Raw genomic sequence first — 22,868 nt, forward strand, 5'->3', positions numbered from 1 at the left:
CGCGTGTACCTCATTACCTCATATTACCGATCATACTCCCTCGCTGGGACCTCATATTACCGCATGTACCTCATTACCTCATATTACCGATCATACTGCCTCGCCGGCACCTCATATTACCGCATGTACCTCATTACCTCATATTATAGATCATACTGCCTCGCCTGCACCCCATATTACCGCATGTACCTCATTACCTCATATTACCGATCATACTGCCTCTCCTGCACCTCATATTACCGCATGTACCTCATTACCTCATATTACCGATCATACTGCCTCGCCGGCACCTCATATTACCGCATGTACCTCATTACCTCATATTACCGATCATACTGCCTCGCCTGCACCTCATATTACCGCATGTACCTCATTACCTCATAGTACCGATCATACTGCCTCGCCTGCACCCCATATTACCGCATGTACCTCATTACCTCATATTACCGATCATACTGCCTCGCCGGCACCTCATATTACCGCATGTACCTCATTACCGATCATACTGCCTCGCCAGCACCTCATATTACCGCGTGTACCTCATTACCTCATATTACCGATCATACTGCCTCGCCAGCACCTCATATTACCGATCATACTGCCTCGCCAGCACCTCATATTACCGATCATACTGCCTCGCCAGCACCTCATATTACCGCATGTACCTCATTACCTCATATTACCGATCATACTGCCTCGCCGGCCCCTCATATTACCGCATGTACCTCATTACCTCATATTACCGATCATACTGCCTCGCCAGCACCTCATATTACCGCATGTACCTCATTACCTCATATTACCGATCATACTGCCTCGCCGGCACCTCATATTACCGCATGTACATCATTACCTCATATTACCGATCATACTGCCTCGCCGGCACCTCATATTACCGCATGTACCTCATTACCTCATATTACCGCTCATACTGCCTCGCCGGCACCTCATATTACCGCGTGTACCTCATTACCTCATATTACCGCTCATACTGCCTCGCCGGCACCTCATATTACCGTGTACCTCATTACCTCATATTACCGATCATACTGCCTCGCCGACACCTCATATTACCTATTATACTGCCTCGCCGGCACCTCATATTACCGCGTGTACCTCATTACCTCATATTACCGATCATACTGCCTCGCCTGCACCCCATATTACCGCATGTACCTCATTACCTCATATTACCGATCATACTGCCTCGCCGGCACCTCATATTACCGCATGTACCTCATTACCTCATATTACCGATCATACTGCCTCGCCTGCACTCCATATTACCGCATGTACCTCATATTACCGATCATACTGCCTCGCCTGCACCTCATATTACCGCATGTACCTCATTACCTCATATTACTGATCATACTGCCTCGCCGGCACCTCATATTACCACATGTACATCATTACCTCATATTACCGATCATACTGCCTCGCCGGCACCTCATTACCACATGTACCTCATTACCTGATATTACCGATCATACTGCCTCGCCTGCACCCCATATTACCGCATGTACCTCATTACCTCATATTACCGATCATACTGCCTCGCCTGCACCCCATATTACCGCATGTACCTCATTACCTCATATTACCGATCATACTGCCTCGCCGGCACCTCATATTACCGCATGTACCTCATTACCTCATATTACCGATCATACTGCCTCGCCTGCACCTCATATTACCGCATGTACCTCATTACCTCATATTACCGATCATACTGCCTCGCCTGCACCTCATATTACCGCATGTACCTCATTACCTCATATTACCGATCATACTGCCTCGCCAGCACCTCATATTACCGCGTGTACCTCATTACCTCATAGTACCGATAATACTGCCTCGCCAGCACCCCATATTACCGCATGTACCTCATTACCTCATATTACCAATCATACTGCCTCGCCTGCACCTCATATTACCGCATGTACCTCATTACCTCATATTACCGATCATACTGCCTCGCCTGCACTCCATATTGCCGCATGTACCTCATATTACCGATAATACTGCCTCGCCAGCACCTCATATTACCGCATGTACCTCATTACCTCATAGTACCGATAATACTGCCTCGCCTGCACCTCATATTACTGCATGTACCTCATTACCTCATATTACCAATCATACTGCCTCGCCTGCACCTCATATTACCGCATGTACCTCATTACCTCATATTACCGATCATACTGCCTCGCCGGCACCTCATATTACCGCATGTACCTCATTACCTCATATTACCGATCATACTGCCTCGCCTGCACCCCATATTACCGCATGTACCTCATTACCTCATATTACCGATCATACTGCCTCGCCTGCACCCCATATTACCGCATGTACCTCATTACTTCATATTACCGATCATACTGCCTCGCCGGCACCTCATATTGCCGCATGTACCTCATTACCTCATATTACCGATCATACTGCCTCGCCTGTACCTCATATTACCGCATGTACCTCATTACCTCATATTACCGATCATACTGCCTCGCCGGCACCTCATATTACCGCATGTACCTCATTACCTCATATTACCGATCATACTGCCTCGCCAGCACCTCATATTACCGCGTGTACCTCATTACCTCATATTACCGATCATACTGCCTCGCCTGCACCTCATATTACCGATCATACTGCCTCGCCAGCACCTCATCTTACCGATCATACTGCCTCGCCAGCACCTCATTACCGCATGTACCTCATTACCTCATATTACCGATCATACTGCCTCGCCAGCACCTCATATTACCGCATGTACCTCATTACCTCATATTACCGCTCATACTGCCTCGCCGGCACCTCATATTACCGCATGTACCTCATTACCTCATATTACCGCTCATACGGCCTCGCCTGCACTCCATATTACCGCATGTACCTCATTACCTCATAGTACCGATAATGCTGCCTCGCCTGCACCCCATATTACCGCATGTACCTCATTACCTCATATTACCGATCATACTGCCTCGCCTGCACTCCATATTACCTCATTACCGATCATACTGTCTCGCCAGCACCTCATATTACCGCATTTACCTCATTACCTCATAGTACCGATAATACTGCCTCGCGTGCACCTCATATTACCGCATGTACCTCATTACCTCATATTACCGATCATACTGCCTCGCCTGCACCTCATATTACCGCATGTACCTCATTACCTCATATTACCGATCATACTGCCTCGCCGGCACCTCATATTACCGCATGTACCTCATTACCTCATATTACCGATCATACTGCCTCGCCGGCACCTCATATTACCGCATGTACCTCATTACCTCATATTACCGATCATACTGCCTCGCCGGCACCTCATATTACCGCATGTACCTCATTACCTCATATTACCGATCATACTGCCTCGCCGGCACCTCATATTACCGCGTGTACCTCATTACCTCATATTAACGATCATACTGCCTCGCCTGCACCTCATATTACCGATCATACTGCCTCGCCAGCACCTCATATTACCGATCATACTGCCTCGCCAGCACCTCATATTACCGCATGTACCTCATTACCTCATATTACCGATCATACTGCCTCGCCGGCCCCTCATATTACCGCATGTACCTCATTACCTCATATTACCGATCATACTGCCTCGCCGGCACCTCATATTACCGCATGTACCTCATTACCTCATATTACCGATCATACTGCCTCGCCGGCACCTCATATTACCGCATGTACATCATTACCTCATATTACCGATCATACTGCCTCGCCGGCACCTCATATTACCGCATGTACCTCATTACCTCATATTACCGCTCATACTGCCTCGCCGGCACCTCATATTACCGCTTGTACCTCATTACCTCATATTACCGATCATACTGCCTCGCCGGCACCTCATATTACCGCGTGTACCTCATTACCTCATATTACCGATCATACTGCCTCGCCTGCACCTCATATTACCGCATGTACCTCATTACCTCATATTACCGATCATACTGCCTCGCTGGCACCTCATATTACCGCATGTACCTCATTACCTCATATTACCGATCATACTGCCTCGCCGGCACCTCATATTACCGCATGTACCTCATTACCTCATAGTACCAATAATACTTCCTCGCCTGCACCCCATATTACCGCATGTACCTCATTACCTCATATTACCGATCATACTGCCTCGCCGGCACCTCATATTACCGCATGTACCTCATTACCTCATATTACCGATCATACTGCCTCGCCTGCACCCCATATTACCGCATGTACCTCATATTACCGATCATACTGCCTCGCCAGCACCTCATATTACCGCATGTACCTCATTACCTCATATTACCGATCATACTGCCTCGCCGGCACCTCATTACCGCATGTACCTCATTACCTCATATTACCGATCATACTGCCTCGCCTGCACCCCATATTACCGCATGTACCTCATTACCTCATATTACCGATCATACTGCCTCGCCTGCACCTCATATTACCGCATGTACCTCATTACCTCATATTACCGATCATACTGCCTCGCCGGCACCTCATATTACCGCATGTACCTCATTACCTCATATTACCGATCATACTGCCTCGCCGGCACCTCATATTACCGCATGTACCTCATAGTACCGATCATACTGCCTCGCCTGCACCCCATATTACCGCATGTACCTCATTACCTCATATTACCGATCATACTGCCTCGCCGGCACCTCATATTACCGCATGTACCTCATTACCTCATATTACCGATCATACTGCCTCGCCTGCACCCCATATTACAGCATGTACCTCATTACCTCATATTACCGATCATACTGCCTCGCCGGCACCTCATATTACCACATGTACCTCATATTACCGATCATACTGCCTCGCCAGCACCTCATATTACCGCATGTACCTCATATTACCGATCATACTGCCTCGCCTGCACCTCATATTACCGATCATACTGCCTCGCCAGCACCTCATATTACCGATCATACTGCCTCGCCAGCACCTCATATTACCGCATGTACCTCATTACCTCATATTACCGATCATACTGTCTCGCCGGCCCCTCATATTACCGCATGTACCTCATTACCTCATATTACCGATCATACTGCCTCGCCAGCACCTCATATTACCGCATGTACCTCATTACCTCATATTACCGATCATACTGCCTCGCCGGCACCTCATATTACCGCATGTACCTCATTACCTCATATTACCGATCATACTGCCTCACCGGCACCTCCTATTACCGCATGTACCTCATTACCTCATATTACCGATCATACTGCCTCGCCGGCACCTCATATTACCGCATGTACCTCATTACCTCATATTACCGATCATACTGCCTCGCCTGCACCTCATATTACCGCATGTACCTCATTACCTCATATTACCGATCATACTGCCTCGCCGGCACCTCATATTACCGCGTGTACCTCATTACCTCATATTACCGATCATACTGCCTCGCCGGCACCTCATATTACCGTGTGTACCTCATTACCTCATATTACCGATCATACTGCCTCTCCAGCACCTCATATTACCGCGTGTACCTCATTACCTCAAATTACCGATCATACTGCCTCTCCAGCACCTCATATTACCGCATGTACCTCATTACCTCATATTACTGATCATACTGCCTCGCCGGCACCTCATATTACCGTGTGTACCTCATTACCTCATATTACCGATCATACTGCCTCGCCAGCACCTCATATTACCGCGTGTACCTCATTACCTCATATTACCGATCATACTGCCTCGCCGGCACCTCATATTACCGCGTGTACCTCATTACCTCATAGTACCGATCATACTGCCTCGCCGGCACCTCATATTACCGTGTGTACCTCATTACCTCATATTACCGATCATACTGCCTCGCCAGCACCTCATATTACCGCATGTACCTCATTACCTCATATTACCGATCATACTGCCTCGCCAGCACCTCATATTACCGCATGTACCTCATTACCTCATATTACCGATCATACTGCCTCGCCGACACCTCATATTACCGATCATACTGCCTCGCCAGCACCTCATATTACCGCATGTACATCATTACATCATATTACCGATCATACTGCCTCGCCGACACCTCATATTACCACATGTACATCATTACATCATATTACCGATCATACTGCCTCACCTGTACCTCATCTCTTATTACCGATCATACTGCCTCGCCGGCACCTCATATTACTGCATGTACATCATTACCTCATATTACCGATCATACTGCGTCGCCGGCACCTGATATTACCGCGTGTACCTCATTACCTCATATTACCGCTCATGCTGTCTCGCCGCCACCTCATATTACCGTGTGTACCTCATTACTAGTGATCAGCGAGTATACTCGTTGCTCGGTTTTCCCAAGCATGCTTGGATGGTCTCAGAGTACGGTATTTGTGACTGCTCGGACATTTAGTTTTCGTCGCCTCAGCTGCATGATTTGCGGGTGCTAGACAGGCTGACTACATGAGAAATACCTGTTAGAGAATTCCGTCGTGTATTCAGCCTGTCTAGCAGCCACAAATCATGCAGCTGAGGTGATGAAAACTAAATGTCCGAGCACTAACAGATACTCGGAGATCACCCGATAATGCTCGAGAAACCCCAGTAATGAGTATACTCGCTCATCACTACTCATTGCCGCCTCACCGGTGCCTCATTGCCGCCTCACGGGCATACCTCCCAACCGTCCTGGAACCAGCGGGACAGTCCCAATTTTGAGCTTTTTACTTTTCCCGCACTGTCAGGGCCACCACCGGCATTACTGCCCTGATTGTCGTATGGGGCCCGATGACGAGAGGGCCCACATCGGGCCCCGTCTCTTCTGGTCATATGGCCCCAGTGGCAGGATCTTGACGGTTCGGTACCTGAACCTGTATCTGAGATTCCGGTTTGGTTAAGCTCTAATTCTGTGCGGGCCCGGACCGCCATGGCAATAATTAAAAGAAATCCAGCCATATAATCTCATAGTACCGCCATACCCCCACACACAGTATAATTAATGTTCCTACAATACCACCATACCCCCACACAGTATAATCTTCTCATAGTACCGCCATACCCCCACACACAGTATAATCTTCTCATAGTACCGCCATACCCCCACACACAGTATAATCTTCTCATAGTACCACCATACCCCCACACACAGTATAATCTTCTCATAGTACCACCATACCCCCACACACAGTATAATCTTCTCATAGTACCGCCATACCCCCACACACAGTATAATCTCACAGTACCGCCATACCCCCACACACAGCATAAAGCTCCCTCAGTACCATCATCCCACCAAACTTAGTATTTTGTTCCCACAATAGTGGCTAACCACAGGCACAGGGCAGCAGGATACTCTGCATCGGGTCCAGTCGCTGTTAAAGGGGATGTCATGGTGGATGCGACCCGGTCCGTTGCCCTGGGACTCACTGTAAAAGGGGAACCTGCTTTAAAGAGGAATTGTGATAGTCTGTCGTGACACCACCTGTGGTTTTCGGTCAGGGGGACCGACGCTGCTTTAAAGGGGTCTTCTGGTGGATGTTGTTGCAGCAATGATGGTGACACTTCCCACAGGTGAAGCGGGGTCCACAGGGCTCCCAAGGTGTGTGGCAAAGATGGTGTATGCCAACGAATAAGTAGAGGACACAAGTTGTAAAATCTTTACCTGGTTTACTGTTATTAGCAGGCCACAGTCCAGGATACCAGGCACGGGTGATGATGTGGTCCGGCCGGCTTGGAGGCAAAGGTGATCCCTCTCTCAGGGGAGGTCCGTAAGCCTTTCCTACTTGCTCTTAGTTGGCGAGGACCCTGCTGCTTGTAGCTTGCTGGCAAGGAATCCTCTCTCTCCCGTGCTGGAACAGATGCCTGAACGGTAGGCAGTTTGAGCCTTTTTATAGGGTCTCTACCACGATTCGGGCTCTTAGAGTACTGCTGTACCTCTTGCTTGGTTGGTGTAGGCAGTTAACGTGTAGTCTAGTGCCCTCCTGTTCTGCTTTGTGTCTTAAAGTCCAATAAAAGCCTCGGGCTCCCGGTACCCGTTTTCTGTGCTTTGGCTCTGAGGGTGCCCGGTCTAGTTCCCCTCTGAGCCCTGTTCCACTCCTGTGCTCCTTTCCTCAATGCTCCACTGCATGCAACAACCTTTCAGGTTCTCTCTCTTCCCTGGAGCCGCAGCACAATCCTGGCTGCCAGCTCCAATGTCTGCTGTCTCAGACTTCCTTCTCCTTTTGTGTCTCTCTCAGACTGCCTAACTCCTCCTCCAGACCAGGATATATATATCCATATGAGGGAAGCTCCCATGAATCCAGGTCCTGAGCTCCCTCTCCTGGCCTGGATTCAGAATGTGTTGAATGCGTGTGCTTATCTGGTAAAGAGAATCCTCCTTGCCTCCACGCATGACATCGCCCACCCCAAAAGGAAGGCAACATCACTGCAACAACCTGTTACCTGGGGTGTTGCATTTCCACAGGCCTGGCCTCCCCCTCACACACAGTGTGTCCCCACGGTACTGCCAACCGCACACTTTCTAATGTTCCCACTGTACTGCCCCCTACATGCACAATATGGTACCATCCACCTCACTGACTACCTCCGACCACCGACAATTAATAAATACTCACTTAGCCTCATTCTTGGTGCAGATACTAATGAACCCAGGATCTATGAGATATTTACCATACAATAGTTGGATAGGCAGGAGTGTATCATCCATAAAGGTAGCCCACTCGGTTGCTATGATGCCTATGAATTGACAGGGCTCGGTGGGGTGCGGTATTGGTCACCCTCTCCTTCCCATCATCACAATGTCAGCGATATCCACATTCCCATGACGGTGATACCGCTGAATAGATTAGTGGATCAGGGAGAGGAAAGCTCCTGATCCACCATTCAGCCTTCACTTCTGAGTCTGAGACTCCGTGCACTGCAGGCCCAATGACGTCACTACATCACACCTGTAGTGCGGAGCCTCAGTACTCACACCGCACAGACCAGAGCAGCGCTCCTCAGGATCCGGGTTGGGTGAGTAGTGTGTGTTTATATCAAACTAGCTATTGAACCCGTTCTACGCCCGGGTGGCGAGCATTTATATTGGTATATGGTCTCCATCCTGGTATGTGCTGCTCCATCCTGCGTCCCCATCCTGTCATGTGCTGCTCCATCCTGTGTCCCCATTCTGTCATGTGCTGCTCCATCCTGCATCCCCATCCTGTCGTGCTGCTCCCATCCTGCTCCCCCGTTCTGTCATGTGCTGCTCCCATCCTGCGCCTCCATTCTGTCATTTGCTGCTCCCATCCTGTCATGTGCTGCTCCATCCTGCGTCCCCATTCTGACGTGCCGGTCCATCCTGCATCCCCATCCTGTCATGTGCTGCTCCCATCCTGCGCCCCTGTTCTGTCATGTGCTGCTCCCATCCTGTGCCCCCGTTCTGTCATGTGCTGCTCCCATCCTGCGCCTCCATTCTGTCATTTGCTGCTCCCATCCTGTCATGTGCTGCTCCATCCTGCGTCCCCATTCTGACGTGCTGCTCCATCCTGCATCCCCATCCTGTCATGTGCTGCTCCCATCCTGCGCCCCCGTTCTGTCATGTGCTGCTCCCATCCTGCGCCTCCATTCTGTCATTTGCTGCTCCCATCCTGTCATGTGCTGCTCCCATCCTGCGCCCCCGTTCTGTCATGTGCTGCTCCCATCCTGCGCCCCCGTTCTGTCATGTGCTGCTTCCATCCTGCGCCCCCGTTCTGTCATGTGCTGCTCCCATCCTGCGCCCCCGTTCTGTCATGTGCTGCTCCCATCCTGCGCCTCCGTTCTGTCATGTGCTGCTCCCATCCTGTCATGTGCTGCTCCCATCCTGCTCCCCTGTTCTGTCATGTGCTGCTGCCATCCTGCGCCCGTTTTGTCATGTGCTGCTGCCATCCTGCGCCCGTTCTGTCATGTGCTGCTCCCATCCTGCGCCTCCATTCTGTCATTTGCTGCTCCCATCCTGTCATGTGCTGCTCCCATCCTGCGCCCCCGTTCTGTCATGTGCTGCTCCCATCCTGCGCCCCCGTTCTGTCATGTGCTGCTGCCATCCTGCGCCCATTCTGTCATGTGCTGCTCCCATCCTGCGCCCGTTCTGTCATGTGCTGCTCCCATCCTGCGCCCGTTCTGTCATGTGCTGCTGCCATTCTGCGCCCGTTCTGTCATGTGCTGCTCCCATCCTGCGCCCCCGTTCTGTCATGTGCTGCTCCCATCCTGCGCCCCCGTTCTGTCATGTGCTGCTCCCATCCTGCTCCCCTGTTCTGTCATGTGCTGCTGCCATCCTGCGCCCGTTTTGTCATGTGCTGCTGCCATCCTGCGCCCGTTCTGTCATGTGCTGCTCCCATCCTGCGCCTCCATTCTGTCATTTGCTGCTCCCATCCTGTCATGTGCTGCTCCCATCCTGCGCCCCCGTTCTGTCATGTGCTGCTCCCATCCTGCGCCCCCGTTCTGTCATGTGCTGCTGCCATCCTGCGCCCATTCTGTCATGTGCTGCTCCCATCCTGCGCCCGTTCTGTCATGTGCTGCTCCCATCCTGCGCCCGTTCTGTCATGTGCTGCTGCCATTCTGCGCCCGTTCTGTCATGTGCTGCTCCCATCCTGCGCCCCCGTTCTGTCATGTGCTGCTCCCATCCTGCGCCCCCGTTCTGTCATGTGCTGCTCCCATCCTGCTCCCCTGTTGTGTCATGTGCTGCTGCCATCCTGCGCCCGTTTTGTCATGTGCTGCTGCCATCCTGCGCCCGTTCTGTCATGTGCTGCTCCCATCCTGCGCCTCCATTCTGTCATTTGCTGCTCCCATCCTGTCATGTGCTGCACCCATCCTGCGCCCCCGTTCTGTCATGTGCTGCTCCCATCCTGCGCCCCCGTTCTGTCATGTGCTGCTGCCATCCTGCGCCCATTCTGTCATGTGCTGCTCCCATCCTGTCATGTGCTGCTGCCATTCTGCGCCTGTTCTGTCATGTGCTGCACCCATCCTGCGCCCCCGTTCTGTCATGTGCTGCTGCCATCCTGCGCCCATTCTGTCATGTGCTGCTCCCATCCTGCGCCCGTTCTGTCATGTGCTGCTCCCATCCTGCGCCCGTTCTGTCATGTGCTGCTGCCATCCTGCGCCCGTTCTGTCATGTGCTGCTGCCATCCTGTGCCCGTTCTGTCATGTGCTGCTGCCATCCTGCGCCCGTTCTGTCATGTGCTGCTCCCATCCTGCGCCCGTTCTGTCATGTGCTGCTGCCATTCTGCGCCTGTTCTGTCATGTGCTGCTCCCATCCTGCGCCACCATTGTATTATATGCCCCCCATAAGACGCTCCAGTGTGTATGCCGCCGTATGCTGCTGCCATATAAAAAAAAATATATACCATACTCACCTATCGTCCGGCTCCACTGCAGGTAAGTCTTCAAGAAAATGGCGCCGGAAAGCGCGGACTGCGCAGGCGCCGATTCCGGCAGCAGGAATCGGCGCCTGCGCACTCCGCGCTTTCCGGCGCCATTTTCTTGAAGACACACTCCGGCTCCTCTGCCTGTGACTGGTAAGTCAGAGGGCGGCGCCGGCGCGCATTAAGCGCGTCATCGCGCCCTCTGAACTGTCACAGCAGAGGAGCCGGGAGACGGAGCCGCACGCAGCGCTGGAACGGGGAAAGGTGAATATAGTTACCCTCCTGGCGGTCCCTGACTCTCCGGTGGAGATCGCGGTATGCGTTCGGTGCTTACGCATACCGCAATCTCCTGGGAGCGTCACTCTGTGGGGGCAGTCTATAAAGGCTTCGGACAGAGTGACGCTCCCAGCGTTATATTATAGATATCAGGAATTGTGGCGGCATCATATTAAGAGAAGAGCTATTGGGACTCTCATACTGACTGTGTGGCTGGTAGGGGCCATTATACTGGGGTTGTGGTGGACTGTAAATGCCTCCATACTGAGTGGGGATTTATTTTGTGTAGCACCTTGTGGTGGCCATAATTAGAGAGGAGCGAATATGTTCGAAAAATGATCGCCAAACATAAATCGGGCACGAATATGGTACATTCGGATTCATTCTCGGTAAGACGAGCATTTTCCTTAAGATCTGAAAAAGTCCGTAACATTAGGTAAAAGACATAATAGAGGCCCGGCAATACATGTGCCTCGTTTAGTAAAATCACAGCCACCAATGTGGGAGACTGGGGTTCAAATCCTGGCTCTGCCCTGTGGACATAATATACCAGTAGTGGTCCATAACACTATTATTATTTATTTATATAGCACCATTAATTCCATGGTGCTGTACATGAGAAAGGGGTTACATATAGTTATAGATATCGTTTACAGTAAACAGGTTTACAATGACAGACTGGTGCAGAGGGGAGAGGACCCTGTCCTTGTGGACTTACATTCTATGGGATAGTGGAGAAGAGACAGAAGGTCGGGGCGAGGCGGCAGAATGGTTATTGCAGGCTGTAGGCTTTCTTGAAAAGATGGGTTTTCTGGTTCTGTCTGAGGGTGGTGGATAGTTGGACGTGTTGAGGCGTGGAATTCAAGAGGATGGGGGATATTCGGGAGAAATCTTGGAGGCGGTTGTGTGAGGAACGAGTAATTGTGGAGGAGAGTAGGAGGTCTTGGGAGGATCTGAGATTACGTGAGGGAAGATATTGGGTGCCTACCTCAGTAAACATGATGTCACAAGCAAAGAGAGTCATGCCGGCTCAGACGTCGCCTGGATTAACAAGGTCCGCGTCAGATGTCGAGGAACCAGGACAATCTGATGATAAATGGTCTACTGGACCAAAACCATACATGGACAAGGCAAGAGGGAATGGGAGCCAGTGAAGAGATTTGCAGAGGGCAGAAGCAGAGGAGTAGCAAGGAGAGAGAGGAATTAGTCGGGCAGCAGAGTTAAGGATGGACTGGAGAGGTGCAAGGGTTTTAGCAGGGAGGCCACAGAAAAGGATGTTGAAGTAGTCGAAGCGGGAGATCATCACACATCCTGAATCCCATAGTCCAGTACCCATATGCATATCATACATATCCTCCATCCCATAGCCCAGTGCCCATATACCCATCATACATTTCCTCCATCCCATAGTTCAGTGCCCATATACCCATCATACATATTCTCCATCCCATAGTCCAGTGCCCATATACCCATCACATATCCTCCATCCCATAGTCCAGTGCCCATATACCCATCACACATCCTCCATCCCATAGTCCAGTGCCCATATACCCATCACACATCCTTCATCCCATAGTCCAGTGCCCATATACCCATCATACATAATACATATTCTCCATCCCATAGTCCAGTGCATATATATCCATCATACATATTCTCCATCCCATAGTCCAGTGCCCATATACCCATCACACATCCTCCATCCCATAGTCCAGTGCCCATATACCCATCACACATCCTTCATCCCATAGTCCAGTGCCCATATACCCATCATACATAATACATATTCTCCATCCCATAGTCCAGTGCCCATATACCCATCATACATATCCTCCATCCCATAGTCCAGTGCCCATTTACCCATCATACATTTCCTCCATCCCATAGTCCAGTGCCCATATACCCATCACACATATCCTCCATCCCATAGCCCAGTGCCCATATACCCATCACACATCCTTCATCCCATAGTCCAGTGCCCATATACCCATCATACATAATACATATTCTCCATCCCATAGTCCAGTGCCCATATACCCATCATACATATCCTCCATCCCATAGTCCAGTGCCCATTTACCCATCACACATCCTCCATCCCATAGCCCAGTGCCCATATACCCATCACACATATCCTCCATCCCATAGTCCAGTGCCCATATACCCATCACACATATCCTCCATCCCATAGCCCAGTGCCCATATACCCATCACACATCCTTCATCCCATAGTCCAGTGCCCATATACCCATCATACATAATACATATTCTCCATCCCATAGTCCAGTGCCCATATACCCATCATACATATCCTCCATCCCATAGTCCAGTGCCCATTTACCCATCACACATCCTCCATCCCATAGCCCAGTGCCCATATACCCATCACACATCCTCCATCCCATAGTCCAGTGCCCATATACCCATCACACATATCCTCCATCCCATAGCCCAGTGCCCATATACCCATCACACATCCTCCATCCCATAGTCCAGTGCCCATATACCCATCATACATAATACATATTCTCCATCCCATAGTCCAGTGCCCATATACCCATCATACATATCCTCCATCCCATAGTCCAGTGCCCATTTACCCATCACACATCCTCCGTCCCATAGCCCAGTGCCCATATACCCAACATACATCCATCCCATAGTCCAGTGCCCATATACCCAACATACATCCATCCCATAGTCCAGTGCCCATATACCCATCATACATATCGTCCATCCCATAGTCCAGTGCCCATTTACCCATCACACATCCTCCATCCCATAGTCCAGTGCCCATATACCCAACATACATCCATCCCATAGTCCCGAGCTGGGAGGCCCCCAAATACATTATATCGTCGCCCAAACCCCCGAAATCAGTGATTTCCTGGAACTTTAGTCTAATGTGTATGGGGGCGGTAAAAGGTAACTTATTGGACGCCGCCTCTGGCCTAATAGACCTTCATACATTGCAGCCCAGACCCCATTATTAGGCATGAAAGTATCGTAATAACTAGGCCGCCCCATACTATCCAGTACTTGGGGGCGGGGGGGCGTTCAGCCAAACTCTGTCAGAGCTGAGATGTAACGTGATAGAAGATTCCAGTGCGGGGAAGACGGGAAACCTTCATATAGAGGCCGGTGGTGATGGAGTCAGTGACCGACTCTGGCCAAATCTGTCTCTAGAGCCCTAGTAGAAGATGAAGATGATCGTCCTCATCATGGAGTAGTTATTTCTCATGTCGCGGGTAATGAATATCTCCTGCAGTATTGCTAATGCCGATTCCAGGGTCGGTAAATGAGACGAGAATTAGCGTTATGGAAGATGAGTCTATGAGGAACGTATTCAGCTGCCGACTCCGAGGAGGAAACTGCTTGTTGTCTGTGGCCTAAATATATAGGATTTATTAGTGGATGTAAAGAAGGAAACTAAATCCTGTAAAATAATAAATCTCATATGTTTCCCTTATTATCTCCAGTAATTGTATTATTACACAGGATTTTTATAATGTTACATCGGCTCATCTTCTCATTCAGGTCTCTACAATATCGGATCCTCTCAGTGAAGATCTTCTATAGAAGAGAATTTTCCTGATTTACCCATCAGTGATGGATATGGACAGAGACAAGATGGCGGAGAGGATATTACACCTCACCCTAGAGATCCTCTTCCGGCTTACTGGAGAGGTGAGAGATTCTGATGACGTCACATTACATCATTCTTATCTATGGGAATAACAGATGGACAGAACTGGAGAGGTGAGGACTCTGGAAATGTCTGTAGTGAGATTTATTAATGTGTCTCTCCATTACCAGGATTACACAGTGGTGAAGAAGACCTCTAGTGATCGCTGTCAGGACCCTGTGTCTGAGGGATGGGGAAGACCCCTGAGCCCAATCACGGGGCCTCCACCTCACCCCCTGATCCATGAGGACATCAATGACCAGAAGATCCTAGAACTCACCTACCAGATGATTGAGCTGCTGACTGGAGAGGTGACACTGCTGGGAATGCTGGGACATTATACAGTAACACTATGAAGGGATCGGGGGGATGACGGTATCATTGTATGTTGTCAGGCTCCTATAAGGTGTCAGGATGTCGCCGTCTATTTCTCCATGGAGGAGTGGGAGTATTTAGAAGGACACAGAGATCTGTACAAGGACGTCATAATGGAGGTTCCCCAGCCCCTCACATCTCCAGGTAATAGGACTAAATACACACGGCCTATAATTATCTGTATGTAAAGAATGAATTCACTCCCTGTATGTGTTTCCTCCAGATCTATCCAGTAAGAGGACAACACCAGAGAGATGTCCCCGTCCTCTTCTTCCACAGGACTGTAAACAAGAAGATCCCAATGCTCCTCAGGATGATCAGGTAGATGGAGCGAAGGTGTCAGGAGATTTCCACTATGATGTGTAGACGCCGGTGAAGGTCTTGTGCTCAGTCTTGTTTTATCCACCAGTATTATATGTTTTATACTTGTGTAATGAGAACGGTGGAGATGGCAGGATTAGAGCTGATCATAGATGTGACTTCTCCATCTGTCGGTGACTTTTAAAATATTTGTTTCAGGGTGAAGATCTGACCCATATTAATACTACAGAGACATATGTGAGGGGGGATGAGTGGTGTAAAGAGGAGATTCCTACATATGACTACCCAGGTGAGTAGTAACCACTAAATGCAGAGAAGTCACAGATTCTTCTCAGTCACCGGCTGTGGCTGCTTTATCGGTGGTGTAGTCCGGCCGTATTACCATGATTGCCATTTTGCCTCTAGACCACAACATTCTCCTTCTATACACTGACCTGAGAGGCTTCCTGATCATCACTGCGCATGAGAGGAAGCCTCTCAGGTCTGGAGACCCGGATGTCGTCATGACTACATGGGGTCTCCATGGCAGTGATCGACACCACTCGTCATGCCACAGGGTCTAGGATCCAAAGGCAGAGGGGCTGTCGGCCCATGTAGTGAGGGACCAGCGACCTGTCATAAGCCAATACAGATGCATATGTAATCAGCACACCACATAAAGCCCCGCCCACAGCCCCATCTCAAGACTATCAACGGATTCTAGAGAGAAATGTGCTGCCCAGTGTCAGAAAGCTTGGTCTCAGTCGCAGGTCATGGGTCTTGCAACAGAATAATGACCCAAAACACACAGCTAAAAGCACCCAAGAATGGCTAAGAGGAAAACATTGTACTATTCTGAAGTGGCCTTCTGTGAGCCCTGACCTAAATCCTATTGAGCATCTTTGGAAAGAGCTGAAACCTGCCGTCTGGAAACGGCAACCTTCAAACACGAGACAACTGGAGCAGTTTACTCTTGAGCAGTGGCCAAAATACCCGTCGAGAGGTGCAGAAGTATCACTGACAGTTACAGGAATCGTTTGATTGCAGTGATTGCCTCAAAAGGTTGTGCAGTAAGAGGGGACGTGGCCAGCAGCCAAAGGAGCAGGACGTGCCTCTCTGAGCTCCCTAAGCTGCGGGGACAATCCGCCGGTTTTTCGGCACTTTAGAGGCCCATCCAAGCTGCAAAAAGCAGCAGCATATAGCCCCTAGGCCACAGAAATAAAACTGGGCCGCGTTGGTGAGAGGCAGACTGGAGTTGCGGCGCCGGTTTGGGGCCTACTGTCAGGCCTGAAGCCTGAGAGACGCTGGCGCAGCCCATCTCTGGCTGGGAGGCTTTTGGCGTCTCCCCGCCCTCTTGGAGCAGCCCATACTGTGCCTCCCCGGGAAGCCTGTACCAGCCACCCCGGAGCGGAGGGAACCGGAGGCCGCCGCACAGTAAGTCGCGGCAGCGCCGCGAGACCGCGCCCTGCTCCGCCTCCTCCCGCTTCTTGGTGGTGAAGTCGCGGACCCCGGCTCGTGCCGCTGGAGCATCGGCGGTGCTTACCTGCCGGCGGCGGTCCCGGAACCTCTGCTGGACTGTACCGCCCGCTCCCCCACGCGCTCTCCTCTGAAGTGCGGGCCCTGCGGAGATCGCTGCTGCCGCTGGGAGGCGGGTAGCCCACGCTGGAAGCCGACTGCCCAGGAGACACACAGCCACTAGCTACGGACTGGCGGGCGCAGCACACCGAATCCCTGGGGCTGCTCTGCCATAGGAGACCCAGCACCCCCTGGTGGACGGCAGGCCTATCAGCACCCAATAGCAAAGGTGAGAGACTTTTGCTACACAACCCCCCCCCCCCCCCCCCCCCCCGCTTGAACTACCTGTGAGGAGAGTGGGATCTGGAGGCTGGGGAACTGTCATCCCCCTCGGCTAGGCGCACACGACCCGTGAGAGTCTGGAACTTTTGCGGTGTTCTGGCTCCCGCAGAGAGCACCCCACGCCACCGGCCTCCCGATCTGTTAATCCTTCTCCACTGGCACAATTGTACAGGGGACTATTCTCTAATGCAACACCTGCCTAGTAAGACCCAGCCTACAAAATACCCCGAAATCGCTGCAATGCCCTAACCTCATACACCTGCTAGGGGATACAGCGCAATATGCCATATCCTAGACTTCATTCTCTTTAACCCCTTCATGACCTTGGGATTTTTTCATTTTTCCGTGTTCGTTTTTCACTCCCCTCCTTCCCAGAGCCATAGCTTTTTTTTATTTTTCCGTCAATTTGGCCATGTGAGGGCTTATTTTTTGCGGGACGAGTTGTACTTTTGAACGACATCATTGGTTTTTAGCATGTCGTGTACTAGAAAAGGGAAAAAAACTTCCAAGTGCGGTGAAATTGCAAAAAAAAGTGCAATCCCACACTTGTTTTTTATTTGGCTTTTTTGCTAGGTTCACTAAATGCTAAAACTGCCCTGCCATTATGATTCTCCAAGTCCGTACGAGTTCATAGACACCTAACAAGACTAGGTTATTTTTTACCTAAGTGGTGAAAAAATTGCGCCATTTTCCGATACTCGTAGCGTCTCCATTTTTCATGATCTGGGGTCGGTTGAGGGCTTATTTTTTGCGTGCCGAGATGACGTTTTTAATGATAGCATTTTGGTGCAGATACGTTCTTTTGATCGCCCGTTATTGCATTTTAATGCAATGTCGCGGCGACCAAAAAACCGTAATTCTGGCGTATCGCATTTTTTTCTCGCTACGCCGTTTAGTGATCAGGTTAATGCTTTTTTTTAATTGATAGATCGGGCGATTCTGAGTGCGGCGATACCAAATATGTGTAGATTTGATTTTTTTTTTATTCATTTATTTTGATTGGGGCGAAAGGGGGGTGATTTAAACTTTTATATTTTTTTTTTCCTACCGCCACGACAGCACCCCTACGAGAGAGGGGATCCGCCCACCTTCCGGACAGGAACCTACAGGATTTAAAGGGGCGGTCCCCCTCACCACTCCAGTTTTGGGTTCCTGTCCGGACGGCGGGAGCCTGCAGACAGCAGCTTACCCGGGCCTCCATGCCTCTGCGCGGTATCTTCTAAGAACGGCAGAATCGGGGGCTCGGAAGCAGCGTCGGGGGTGTCCTGCGTGCAGACCCCCCCTCGTCTGGCCATGTGGAGCGCGTCCCAGGAGTCGGGCAGTGCCGTCCTGGTCCGCGGTGGAGCGCGGTGTGCAGCGTCCACACCGGCGCTGGTGAACCCGGAAGTAGTTGGTACACTTCCGGGGTAAGCCGGGGGAGGAGCGCAGCCATGTCCTCAGTAGGGGACGCCGAGCACCCTCATGGAGAGGGAACGGAACAGCGCAGTAAGAGCGGTAGCGGCCGCTCAAGGAGAAGCAGCAGCAGCGTGGTACGGGGGGCAGCAGCGTGCGAGCGCCCCAGCGTCACATTTGGATCCTACTCCTCCAGAACCGGTATTCACAGAATCAGCCTTATGGTGAGTGTTAAATCAGACACATGGTGCTGATATGGTCTGTTATTTGTGCTTTGTTGTAGGGGAAAAAAAACGCTAAATCTAAACATAAGCAATGTGCTCTATGCATGACTCCAATGCCTGACAGTTATACCAAAAGGCTGAGTCAGGCTTGCATCTCTCAGACCTTAGAAGAGGAAGCTCCCTTTCGGTCATCAGACCTTAGAGCGGTCATCAGGGAGGAAATTAGCTATTCCCTTAGAAGCAGCCGCCAGGAAAGGTCGGGCAGGGATATATCGCCAGGATCTAGTCTGTCCCTGCAAGAAGGGGAATGTTCCCGCTCCTCATCTCCATCATCCTCAGATGAAGAGGGAAGGCCTTGTTTCTCGGTGGATAACATGGACATGTTAGTTAAAGGAGTCCGGGCTACCATGGGTGTTGCAGAGAGCAAGGAACCAAGGTCCGCACAGGACATAATGTTTGCGGGCTTGTGCCAGAGGAGTCGTAAGGCATTCCCGGTTGTGGATACGGTTAAGACTCTTATAAAGAGAGAATGGGATAAACAGGATAAAGGCTTCCTCCCGTCATCAGCCAAAAGAAGGTATCCCTTTGAAGACAATGATCTGGCAGAGTGGATGAAAGTCCCGAAAGTGGATGCAGCGGTGACTTCTACTTCTAAAGCCGGTACTTTGCCGCTGGAGGACGTGGGCCTTCTGAAAGATCCGTCAGATAGGAAGGCAGACATGTTTTTGAGAAAAGTATGGGAGTCAACTGCAGGGGCGTTCAAGCCTGCAATCTCTAGCACGTGTACGGCTAGATCCGTCATGGTGTGGATATCCCAGCTGGAGGAACAGCTGAAGTCCAAGGTGCCCAGAGACAAGATGCTGAACTCCCTTTCGCAAATACGTGAAGGGGTAGCGTATTTAGCGGATGCATCAGTGGATTCTTTAAAATTGGCGGCAAGATCAGCAGGTCTCTCAAACGCTGCTCGCCGTGCCTTATGGCTTAAGACCTGGAAAGGGGATGCCCAGGCGAAAGCTAAACTGTGTACAATACCGTGTAGGGGTGAGTACCTGTTTGGCCCGGTATTGGATGACATCCTAGCTAAGGCTGAGGATAGGGAGAAAGGTTTTCCTAAAGCTTTCAATCCTACCTTTAGGAATACCTTCAGGAGACGCTTCCAATACAGAAGACCTTACCACAACCGAGACTGGGAACCATCAGACCCGAAAAAGAAAGGTTCGGACTTTAATGCTTCAACATCTTCCTCAAGAAGAAGAAGGAATTATCGTTAATAAAGATCTTCCAGTAGGGGGCAGGTTAAAATACTTCTATGCTCAGTGGGCCAAAATAACTTCGAGCAATTGGGTTCTGGGTATAATTAATTCAGGGTTAAAATTAGAGTTCCGGGAAAGACCTTCTGAATTTTATATCTTGACTGCCCCTGATTCCTTAGACCAACAAAAGGCCCTTGAAAAAGAGGTCCAAATGTTAAGACGGAAGAAAGTCATAGTGGAGGTTCCAAAACATCAGCGGGGGAAAGGGTTTTATTCCCCTTTATTTTTAATCTCCAAGCCAGATGGATCCTTTCGAACCATCATAAACTTACGGAGATTGAACAAACATCTAGAGTATCATGCCTTTAAGATGGAATCTATTAAAACGGCGACTAAACTTCTTTTTCCCAGATGTTATATGACAGTCCTGGATTTAAAAGATGCGTATTACCATCTGCCCATTCACCAGGATCATCAACAATTCCTCAGAATGGCGGTGCGCTTAAACGACCAGGTCAGACATTTTCAGTTTGCTGCAATGCCCTTTGGTCTATCTATGGCACCGAGGGTGTTTACTAAAGTCATGGCAGAAGTAATGGCCTATGTCAGAGAACAGGATACGTTAATTATACCCTACTTAGATGATTTCCTGGTAGTGGGGAATTCCTTTTACCAGTGTAGTACTCGCCTACATCATGTAATATCTTCCTTACAGGACTTGGGTTGGATAGTCAATATGGAGAAGTCAAGACTCGAACCATCAACAACTCAGACTTTCCTAGGTATTCTGCTAGATTTGGAAGAGCAACAATGTTTCCTTCCGGAAGAAAAAAAGCAGAGGATTGTACACAAAGTCAGTACGGTAACAAGGAAGCCAGATCTGACTTTAAGAGACGCTATGTCCCTTCTGGGATCCCTAACGTATTGCATACCAGCCGTCCAGTGGGCTCAATTCCACACTCGAGTGTTGCAGGCCCAAGTCTTGGATACAGAGAGGAGTCTTCAAGGGCAATTAGGCGGAAGACTCAGGCTGTCTACCGCCACTCTACACAGTCTGAGATGGTGGTTAAACAGGAGACATTTAGAAAAAGGAGTACGCTGGAGTGTAGTGCCAGACAACACGGTCACAACCGATGCCAGTCCAATAGGTTGGGGAGCTCATATAGGAGATGTTTGGACTCAAGGGCAATGGTCTCTCTTAGAGGCTCAAGAGTCCTCAAATTGGAAAGAGCTCACGGCAGTAAAGAAGGCCTTACTCAGGTTGCTTCCATCTCTGCAGGATTCACATGTAAGAGTCCAGACAGACAACACAACAGTAGTGGCGTATCTCAACCATCAAGGGGGTACAAGGTCAAGATCCCTAATGAACACCGCCACAGACATACTCAATGTAGCCGAAGCCCACTTTCGCTCTCTATCAGCTGTTCACATTCGGGGAGAGCTCAACACGGAGGCAGATTACCTCAGCCATCATTCTCTACGTCAGGGAGAATGGGTTCTAAATCGACGGGTGTTCAGACAGATAGTAGACCTGTGGGGATTGCCCGTTATCGATCTATTTGCAACAAGAGAGAGCAGGCAGACCAGGAAGTTCGCTTCTCTTCAGGTGGCGGACAAGCCCTGTATAATAGACTCCCTTCAAATACACTGGGATTTCCCTCTGGCTTATGCGTTTCCCCCAATGTGTCTGATCCCTATAGTACTCAGGAAGATCAGAGAAGAGGGGGCGAGAGTGATCCTGATTGCCCCCTTCTGGCCCAGGAGGGCATGGTTCTCGCTACTCATGGCAATGTCTGTGTCCAACCCCTGGGTACTGCCAACCAACCCGGAGCTTCTTTCTCAGGGTCCATTCCTTTACCCCAATGTGGAATCCCTGCATCTGACGGCGTGGAATTTGAGAGGGAGTTATTGAGGAGAAGAGGGTTTTCAGAGGCTCTCATATCTATCCTTTTAAATAGCCGGAAAGAAGTTGCCACTAAAATGTATGCTAAAACTTGGAAAAAGTTCCTTGCCTTCTACCAAAATCCCTTTTCTGGCAAGGTCCCAATTCCGGCTATTCTGGAGTTTTTACAGAAAGGCCGAGAATTGGGCT

At 50.1% G+C, this 22,868-nt stretch overlaps 1 protein-coding gene across 1 annotated transcript in view; it reads left to right on the forward strand.

The window, feature by feature from the left end:
• LOC138657424 (zinc finger protein 665-like) overlaps window positions 1-22,868 on the forward strand; it is a 99,080-nt gene that overhangs the window by 17,287 nt on the left and 58,925 nt on the right. Inside the window, exons 2-6 of the mRNA XM_069745206.1 lie at window positions 15,228-15,377; window positions 15,507-15,686; window positions 15,771-15,894; window positions 15,974-16,071; window positions 16,270-16,360. Of these exons, the coding sequence (XP_069601307.1) occupies window positions 15,300-15,377; window positions 15,507-15,686; window positions 15,771-15,894; window positions 15,974-16,071; window positions 16,270-16,360 (571 nt within the window). The 5' untranslated portion in view covers window positions 15,228-15,299. The remainder of the gene's footprint in view (window positions 1-15,227; window positions 15,378-15,506; window positions 15,687-15,770; window positions 15,895-15,973; window positions 16,072-16,269; window positions 16,361-22,868) is intronic.

The sequence above is a fragment of the Ranitomeya imitator genome, chromosome 1 (genome assembly GCF_032444005.1).
Source record: "Ranitomeya imitator isolate aRanImi1 chromosome 1, aRanImi1.pri, whole genome shotgun sequence".
Classification (NCBI taxonomy): Eukaryota; Metazoa; Chordata; class Amphibia; order Anura; family Dendrobatidae; genus Ranitomeya; species Ranitomeya imitator.